The sequence below is a fragment of the Grus americana genome, chromosome 24 (assembly GCF_028858705.1).
Source record: "Grus americana isolate bGruAme1 chromosome 24, bGruAme1.mat, whole genome shotgun sequence".
Classification (NCBI taxonomy): Eukaryota; Metazoa; Chordata; class Aves; order Gruiformes; family Gruidae; genus Grus; species Grus americana.
This window is the reverse complement of record NC_072875.1, coordinates 3,235,730-3,244,574: the sequence shown is the minus strand read 5'-3', so window position 1 is coordinate 3,244,574 and position 8,845 is coordinate 3,235,730. Positions and strand designations below refer to the sequence as shown.

Below are 8,845 nucleotides of genomic sequence, written 5' to 3'. Positions count from 1 at the left end.
CCCGCCGGGCCCTGTCGCGACCCGGCCGCACCGGGCTCGGCCCACCGGCGTGTTTCTGAGCAGTGGGGTGCTAGAGTCACGGCCGCTCACACCCGATGCGCTGGTGGGAAAACCAGAATTTATTACAAGTTATTACTTAATCACCAAGCCCTGGGGCGGGGCAGGCCAGCACCTCCTCCGCCCCCAGGCCGCAGCCAGGCACCGGGCCCTGCGAGCCCGCAGTTTCCTGCCTCTTCCTTCAGACGCGAGCGGGCCCCCCCGCCGCCCCCGGGCTCCCAGAGCTCAGCTGCCCCAGCCGAGCTCCGGCCCCGCCGCCTCCGAGGCCGCGGTACCGGCCACCGCCTCCCGCCCCGGCCCCGGCCCAGCGGAAGGGGCGGGGCGCGCACGCTGACGCGCTGACGTCAGGCCGCCGGCGCCTGCGCAGAGACGCGCGTCGGCGCCAGTGAGCGCGGGCTGCCCGGCGATGGGGGCGGCGGCGGCCGAGGCGGATCGGACCCTGTTCGTGGGGAACCTGGACCCCAAGGTCACCGAGGAGCTCATCTTCGAGCTGTTCCACCAGGTACCGCCGGCGGCGGCTGCGCCCGGCCGCGCTTTATATGCCCGGGGCGGGGGGGGGGGAAGGGGGCGCGGCCGCCACGGCAGGGCGGGCCCAGGCGGGGGTACGGCGGCCGCCGGAGGACACGCTTCCGCGGGGCGCTCGGAGCGGCCGCGGCAGCCCCGGCTTTTGGGGGCGCTGCCCCGTTCTTGCTTAACGCTTCTTGTGTCTGGATTCGCAGGCGGGCCCGGTGATTAAAGTTAAAATCCCCAAGGACAGAGACGGCCGACCCAAGCAGTTCGCCTTTGTGAATTTCAAGCACGAGGAGTCTGTGCCTTATGGCCTGAGCCTGCTTAACGGGATCAAGCTGTACGGGCGGCCCATCAAAATTCAGTTCCGATCAGGTACGCGCCCAAAGAAACGCGAAACAACCCCGGTTCCTGCCGAGACAGCGAGACCGCCGGCTGCTTCCCCCTCCTGAGTCCCACGGGTCTCTGCTCGGTTTGGCTAAATCGTGCGCCTTTCCCACCAAACGGTCGCTCGCCCGGCGATGCCGGGGAACGGCGGCGTCGAGCAGGCGTGCGCTTTCCTGCCCCTGCTTCACCAGGGGCCTTTCTGTCGGTTGTGGCCAAGCGTGAGCCGAGTCTTCTCTTGGGGGTTTTTCTTTTTTGGATATTCATCTGTACCCTTGGAAGCCATGCTCTAACTCGCTTTTGTTGGTCTCGCGAACCATTTGTTTCTCTTCAGGGAGCAGTCACGCATCTCTGGACAGCAACCCGTCTTGTTCCCCGCACGGAGCCGCCAACACCAGCCCGACTGGCGTGCCGCATCCGGCGTCGAACCCCGGCAGGTACGCGCCCCCTCCGCGAGCACACGGTTCGAAGGAGAAAATGGCGTTCGCTGTGTTCCTCATTTTTTTTTTCCCTCTCTTTTTTCCCTGCAGATACGACAGGAGTCCTGACAGTACGGTAGCCGTGGGATTCTCGCCGGCGCAGCGGTCCCTGCCGTCTGCCGATAGCCTTCAGAGACAAGCGGTGGTACGCTGTTCACTCGCGCCGATAGCGTCCGACCCCGCAGTCGGCCGACAGACGACGCGCGGCAGAGTTGTCCCTAATTTTGAGCGCCCGTTTCCTCTAACGATGGCGAGAAGTTGTGGAGAAGGCGCTTTTGGAGCGTGGAAAGGGCAATTCCAAAAGGTGTAACGGCTCCTAGTACCGAGGTGCTCAATGTCAGGGAGGGCTTTGGGCTGTAGCTGGAGGCGAAGCCCTCGGTGATCGCTATTCTGCGAGTCTGGTGTCGTTTCCAAACCAGAAAGGTTCCTTTTCCCCGGTGTTTGCAGCGCAATGAAGGTGTGGGTTTGGGTTCCAGTGTCCGATCCAGCGACCCTTTTCCTCCTCTCTTTCCAGATGAACAACGTCATGCGGCAGCAGCCTCCGTTCGGGGCCCCCCCCGGCTACCAACACGTTCCTCACGCCTTCCACCCGTCGCCCCCCTCCCAAATACCGCGGCGTCCGGAACTGCCGGCGCCGCCACCGCCACGCAAGGGCAGGCTGAGCGCCCACCCTTACCACCCCGAGGGCCGGCACTTCGGCCGCGAGCAGCGCTTCGGGGAGCGGGTCCCCGATTACGGCAGGGGCAAGAGGGAGGAGTACGGCTTTGAGGAGAGGGGGCACGATGCCGGCGCCGAGCATCGTTACCGGGGGGGCAGAGAGGAGCCTGCCTACGAAGACAGGCACCGGGACAGCTGGAGCCACGACTACGACTACCGGAGAGAGAGCTACAGAGAGGCCAAGTGGCACCCGTCACGGCACTAACGCCCGTTCGGTGGGCTTTAAAGAACTCGGCATCCGAGAAAGCTCAAATCTCTTTCTTACCGAGCATACCTGTTTAAAAGAAAAAACAAAACAAAACACCCCGAAACAAATCCCAGCCCCTGGCAGTTACCTTTTAATGTTTGTAAAAGTACTAGCAGCGTAATCCTCCCAAACTAGCGTCTCGTTTTTAAGTAAGTTAGCTCCACACCTCAGGGAGGGGGGGGAAAAAAGAGAAAAAAGCCGACGTGGTCGACGTTTGTATTTTTGTAGCGGGTTGCAGGGGGGTGCGGGGGTACGTCCCTGTAGGCGGAGCTGGGGCGGGACGGATGCTTTCTGGCATCTCGGATATTTCGGGCGAGCGTTGTTTTGATAAGGAATGTTTGAATGTTCCTTGTCCGGGAGGGGGGAAAAAAAAACCACCCCAAAACTACAACCCCAAAAACCAGCATTAAAAGTCTCCCTGGAAAAATTCTGCGTAGCGGCCGTTGTGCTTTCAGCCTCGGGGAGCGAGGCTGGCTCCGTGCGAGGGGGCCGGCGCGTCCCCCCGGCTCTGCCCGGGGTTCGGGGGAGGCCGCGGCCGCTCCGCGCCGGTCGCGCAGCAGCTCCCGGCGGGGCGGCTCCTGACTCCGCCCGCGACTACAACTCCCGGCAGCCCCCGCGGCCACAGCCCGCGGCCGTCCGGGGGACCCTGCGCCGCGGGGGCCGCCGGGAGTTGTAGTTCGGCGGCGGCGCTTTGCGGCCTGGCGGCGATGCTGGGCGGCTGCCGCGCCGGCCTGGGTCGCCTGCGGAGCTGCGCCGGGAGGCTGTGGCGGGGCCGGCGGCGGGCGGCGGGCATGGCCGGAGGCGGCATGGGCCAGCGGATGGTCTGGGTGGATCTGGAGGTGCGGGGCGCGGCGGCGGGAGGGGAGGGGAGGGGAAGGGAGGGGAAGGGAAGGGAAAGGAAAGGAGGGGGGCGCGGGCGGCCCGCGGCCGCGCTGACGGTGCCGCTCCCCGGTGTGGCAGATGACGGGCCTGGACGTGGAGAAGGACCAGATCCTGGAGATGGCCTGCCTCATCACCGACTCCGACCTCAACGTCCTGGCCGAGGTGAGGAGCAGCCCCCGGGGCCGGTCCCTGTCCCTATCCCCGTTCCCGGGGCCGCTCCGCCGTCCCGCTGGGGTGTGGTGGGAGCGACGGCCGGGCCCCCAACCCTTTGTCGTTACCTCTGTGCTTTTTCTCGCCCCGACAGGGCCCTAACCTGATCATTAATCAGCCCGACGAGCTGCTGGAGAGCATGTCCGAGTGGTGCAAGGAGCATCACGGGAAGGTAACCCTCCTAGAGCGGTCGGGCTGCAATTACGCTTTCTCTGCAACGCTGCTCCCGGCCTGTAATTCAGAACCGTTAGTTGCAGTGTAGTCACCTAAAAAGGGACGACAACCGTGCCGAACGGTTTGCGGGTCAATCAGAGGAGACAAAGAACGGGAGACAGTAAGTACCGTCCTTACGCGGTGCCGAGGAGCCAGTCCCTGGCACGGCTGCGGCTGCGTTCCTGTAGTCCCCGTACCTCGGCCGCAGGGTTGCCCCGAAGTGGCCCGCTGTGCGTTGCAGCCTGGTCTTTAGTAAGTTTGAGTGGTGCTGGGAGCTGCTTTCTACCTACCTCGAGAGCCAGAAGCCTCAGCAAAGATCAGCGTCGAATAGTCCAGGGTCGACAAGTTGATCGCCACAAATTCAGGTATTTGGAAAATTAAACAGGCCCGTTTAGCCTAAGCACTGGGTTGTTATTTTTGCCCGCTCCCCCTCAGCGCTGTAAGCCCAGTGTGGGTTTTTTTTTTCTCCGAAAGCCAAACTTTTGCAGCAAGAGATTTGGTTCAGTCCTTTCAGCCACCAAAGAACGCTTCTTCCTCCTTGCCGGCAGCAAGAAGGCGAAAGCCCTGACTGTTAATTGAAATTCAAGTTAGTTTTCAATTAAGGGTTGAGGGTTTAAGACACCCGTAACCCCTCCCCTCCTCCCCCCTTCGGCATCTCGCTCTCCCCGGGAAGGATTAGCGAGAGTTTGGGAAAAGACGAATATTAATTTACTGCGATGGGTGCTTTTCCCTTTCTCCGGTTGAGGGCTCGAACTCGGCTTCAGTTCACGAGTGAATTGAAGATGGTGCCATACGTTATCGCTGCTCCTGAGGAGCTACTTATTTTTAATTGACTAAGAAAAGAGAAGCAATTAGAATATAGATGAAAATGCAGCCACATAATGAATTTTTTAACCACCAGTCGGATCCGTCAAGTAGATTTTTGCGGCGCAGTCGCGGAAATATATAGCGTAGCCAGATGGAAATAAATCACTGGGAACACTTGGAGCAGATTTGACATTTAGCTATTGAGAAGGAGAAAAAGAAAAAAAGAAAAAAAGGAAGAAGGAAGGGACTTTTCTGATTTATAGGAGTCTTGATAAACACTTAGGTCGCGATCTTGATTATTTCTGTTTCTTTATACCTACCGCTCTGGGCCGGGGAGGTGGATGCCCCTTCGTTAGGCAGAGGGAAGCGTAATCGTCTCCAGGACTGCGTACACACAGGTGTTTTATTGAGGCTTGTGCGGTGCCTGGGTAATTGAGGAGAACCCCTAGAGAGTACAGCAGCCTGGAAAAAGAGAGAAAATCACAGGATTTTTTGGTGGTGGTAGGACTGTTCTACAGCTGCCTGCGCTCGCGTGGATTTTTACCGCCCGAGCGGTGCCCTGCACACCCATCAGGCCTGCTTGTGGGGATCCCCGGGGAGGAATAGAGGCGAGAGGATGTGCCAGGACATCGAAACGCGGTGTTTGGGTGGCGCTTTGGGCGGGCAGGGGGTAGAGACAGCGCTGCTGGGAGGGTTGCCCTTCCCCTCCCGAGCCTTTCTGGAAGCATCTTTACCAGCAGTGTATTTCTGATGTGTGACAGATGGCTCTTTTTTGCAGTCTGGCCTCACTAAGGCTGTGAAGGAGAGTAAAATTTCCTTGCAGCAAGCAGAGTACGAGTTTCTCTCCTTCGTACGACAACAGACACCCCCGGGTCTCTGTCCTCTGGCAGGTAAGGTACCTTCCTTCTTAATAACAGCAGCGTCGTCCCTCCTGCAGCTCCCAGCCGGGTGCTGAAAGGCCCGCTGGTGCGCGGGGCGGGGATGCTTTGGTTTTCCACACGGGGAATCTGGCAGGTAAATCCAAATCTGTTTAGTCAGGGAGCGGTTCAGCAATGGCATCGTCCGCCCTGCCAATGCCCTCAAGGAAGTACCGTGCGTCATCACCGCCGGGGGGGACACACACTTCGATTCTGTTCTGCATTCACGTTTCAGCGTACGGTTGTCATTGGGGCGGGCGACCTCACTGCTGACAGCTACCTGCAACCGTAAAGTCCGGATGGCAAACCCATCGGCGTCTATTCCTCGCCGAACGGAACGCCAGGCACCAACCATCCCAACTTGCGTTCAGGGCCTACGGTCCTGCGACTGCCACTAAGCCAAATTAACCCCGACACCTGTTTTTGCGTGGCGGAAAACCCGATGCTTTGATATTTATCCGTGTGACAGGAACTGTAGGAGTAGGAACTGAAGAATTAATAGAGGCATTACCTATTTAAACCGTGTGTGATCCTGAAGAGAAGACCCGACAAAGCTTTGCAGTCATGTTTCTTAGGAAATGAGATCGAGGAGCTGCTCGCGAACAGCGTTGCACACCTTTGTGTGATCTTTCTCCCCAGCTCGCTTAGCCTGCTGCTTGTCGCGATGTCGTTTGCTGTGGCTTTGTAACGTCTTTTGAAGAAACATCTTGTTTTGTGTCTTTGTAGGCAACTCTGTTCACGCAGATAAGAAATTTCTTGACAAATACATGCCTCAGTTCATGAGACATCTTCATTACAGGATCATCGACGTGAGCACCGTCAAAGAACTGTGCAGGTAAACCTTCCCCCAAACAAAGCGGCGGTACGGAAGGAAATCTGGGGAAGCCCGTGAAGCGGCTCTTTGGAAACACAGGTGAAGGCTGCTGGGAGATGCGGCCTGTTCTGTTTGGGGGACGCGCGGAGCGAGTCACAAAGGGGCTGCTCTGCGGCAGGCAGCACCTTGACTCACCGGGTTGCGGCTCCTTGGATGCCAGCAGAACCGAAGTTCTTTGAATCCCAATTTCCTTTTTTTTTTTAAAGTGGTGCTTTGGTTTTTTTCCCCCCGCTCGCAGGCGCTGGTATCCGGAGGAGTACGAGTTCGCACCAAAGAAGGCGGCTTCTCACAGGTGAGGTTCCTGCTTTTGTCCTGCCGTGGGGTTTCGTAGAAGAAAAGGTTCTCGGCAGCGTTAACACGTATTTCTAGGAATTTCTACGTTTCCTAGTTCTTCTGAGTGCAGGAGACACCGCTGGTGCCGTGGGATCCATGGGCTTGGATAAGTCCATCTGTACTGCGTATCGGAGGTGGATTTCTTCCAGCCTGGAATTCTTCAGAAGCGCTAGAACCCAGGTGTGGCTGAGGATGCACTCAGGCATTTCAAAACCCTCCCGAATTCTCTTTCAGAGCACTCGATGACATCAGGGAAAGCATCAAAGAACTTCAGTTCTACAGAGATAGCATCTTCAAGAGGAAAACGGATGAGAAGAAAAGGAAACTAATAGAGAACGGAGAAAGCGACAAAACGGCCAGCTGATTCCTCACCTGGCCCTGCCATCCCCTGGCAAGTACTAGATGCATCTTCCCGGTTCTTTTTGGTTTGCCAGTCTCTCAAGAAGTTGCACCCTTTGGTTCCCTTCTTTCGCAACGGCTGTTAATGCGCAGAGGGAAGCCCGAGTTACCGCTGCTTTTCTGTTTGAGCACGGAGTCGACTCGCTCAAGCCTCAGCAGCTTCTTTCTTTGTACGTCCTCCGTAAAACACGCTGTTTGATACTCCTCTTCCTCCGGTTTTGGGTGCGGTCTTTCGCAACACAATAAAAACAGTTCTGTTGAAAGAGGGTGGTTTCGTCCAGACTGTCTTTTCTGCTTTGCCCTCAGCTGCTACGGGTCGGGACAGAAGATTCGATAACGGTAGCTGCGCCGCCGGCCCTAAATAATTGTGACTTGGAAAGCCTCTGGCCGGTTAAAAACCGCCAGTTTTTTGGAGAAGGCGTGATTGCTTTTTAGATGGCACGGTCCAGGAAAAGCCAAGGAGAAAAGGCACGTGAGTCGTGAGAGGGGCCTGCCCTTTTCTCTTCAATCGCATAAACGCGGCAGCTAAATACCGAGGCGACTCGTGGGTACGAGGGGAGGGATTGGGGAACCCTGGGGTAAGGACACCCGTCCTTTTTTTTTTCCGAGAAAACGGGGCTTGGCAGCGCCCGATGCCACTAGAGGGAGACGCCTGGGCGCTCCCTGCAAAAATCCCTGGGAGCATAAACGTGTGAGGTTTACCTGGCCACGTTAAAAAAAAAAAACAAAAAAGCCACCCGTTCTACATTAATTCATCAAAAAAGGGAAAAGGCAGGCGATGAAAGAGGCACAGCTAGCCCCTCGGCGTCTGGGGTGTTAAAATGGCAAAGATTTGCATTCGGAAGGTTTGTTACTACACGCGCGCTACGGGTAGGACGAGAGGCTCTGGAGGTTGCAACCCATCCCCGGTGGGACACAAACGGATTTTTACTCTGGTTGCCGATACCAGCGCAGCCTCTCACGTCACCGGAGCTGCCAGCAAAATTCTAACCGCAGAATCGTCAGAGATAAGCGAGCGCGTCTCGTAAATCCTAGACTCGGCTCGTGGGTCCAGCCAGAAAAAAACCCCAAAACCAAACCCTAAAAATCCTGCAGCTCTTAGACTAAGTTTTGGCTCGGGGCACGGGTGGTCGGGAAGCGGCATGCGGCCCCGTGGTGCTGTTGGGGAGGCGTTGGTCGGAGGAGAGCTCGGCTTCCCTGCTGCAGCGCGCCCTCGTGCAACAGCCTGCGCTGATACGCTGCTACCGAAATAGCGTGGCGGGGGGGAAGATTGTCGCACTTACCTTCCCACACGGAACGAAAACCTGTCGCTTTTCTGCTCGCACCCTGTAAGTCTGCGTATGTTTTACATATTGGCCTTTTACGAGATCGTGTCTTGAGCCATCTGGATATAAAAACGCCCTTTGGCGCGTCGCAGGCCGACTCGTAACGACGCCAGTCTCTTACCTGCCGTGCGTGTGGTGAAACCCTCAGATCGCCGCCGAGACGTACGCCGCATTTTACTTACCCAAGCCAGAAAACACTGGCAGTACAGCCCTGGAAACTGGGTTCCTTCCTAGCAGAGATGGCTGCTGCTGAAGGGCTCTTTTCCCACGCCTCGGGTACCCGAGCAGGGGTCTGCGCCGCGGCTGCCGTGCCACCGATCCCCAGCCCGTGCCAAAAATGCTTTCCTGAGTGCAAATCTCCCACCCCGAGGACGTGCAGTTCTCCATCGCCCCGGCAGGCATGCCTGGACCCACGCCATGGCCACGAACCTGCTTTACCTTTGATTTTGGTTTTGTTAGTTTTCCTCCCCTTCCTTTGACGACTTCTGTCCGAC

The 8,845-nt window shown here is 57.8% G+C and overlaps 2 protein-coding genes across 2 annotated transcripts; both read left to right on the top strand.

The window, feature by feature from the left end:
• The first annotated feature begins 393 nt into the window (after positions 1 to 393).
• RBM7 (RNA binding motif protein 7) lies at positions 394 to 2,824 on the top strand. The gene is made up of 5 exons (XM_054803188.1): positions 394 to 559; positions 777 to 939; positions 1,283 to 1,385; positions 1,479 to 1,572; positions 1,942 to 2,824. The coding sequence occupies exons 1-5, from the start codon at positions 464 to 466 to the stop codon at positions 2,347 to 2,349; spliced, it is 864 nt and encodes a 287-aa protein (XP_054659163.1). The 5' UTR covers positions 394 to 463; the 3' UTR covers positions 2,350 to 2,824.
• A 250-nt stretch (positions 2,825 to 3,074) lies between these two features.
• On the top strand, positions 3,075 to 7,293 carry REXO2 (RNA exonuclease 2). Its single transcript, XM_054803189.1, has 7 exons — positions 3,075 to 3,230; positions 3,352 to 3,435; positions 3,578 to 3,655; positions 5,282 to 5,393; positions 6,147 to 6,255; positions 6,533 to 6,586; positions 6,862 to 7,293. The coding sequence occupies exons 1-7, from the start codon at positions 3,099 to 3,101 to the stop codon at positions 6,989 to 6,991; spliced, it is 699 nt and encodes a 232-aa protein (XP_054659164.1). The 5' UTR covers positions 3,075 to 3,098; the 3' UTR covers positions 6,992 to 7,293.
• Positions 7,294 to 8,845: the final 1,552 nt, after the last annotated feature.

Bases quoted from the DNA above. Each gene is read 5' to 3' on its own strand.
- RBM7 (XM_054803188.1), top strand. From the start codon at position 464: ATGGGGGCGGCGGCGGCCGAGGCGGATCGGACCCTGTTCGTGGGGAAC. The intron at 560-776 runs GTACCGCCGGCG...CTGGATTCGCAG, and splicing joins TCTTCGAGCTGTTCCACCAG to GCGGGCCCGGTGATTAAAGT. The intron at 940-1,282 runs GTACGCGCCCAA...GTTTCTCTTCAG, and splicing joins CAAAATTCAGTTCCGATCAG to GGAGCAGTCACGCATCTCTG.
- REXO2 (XM_054803189.1), top strand. From the start codon at position 3,099: ATGCTGGGCGGCTGCCGCGCCGGCCTGGGTCGCCTGCGGAGCTGCGCC. The intron at 3,231-3,351 runs GTGCGGGGCGCG...CCGGTGTGGCAG, and splicing joins TGGTCTGGGTGGATCTGGAG to ATGACGGGCCTGGACGTGGA. The intron at 5,394-6,146 runs GTAAGGTACCTT...GTGTCTTTGTAG, and splicing joins GGGTCTCTGTCCTCTGGCAG to GCAACTCTGTTCACGCAGAT.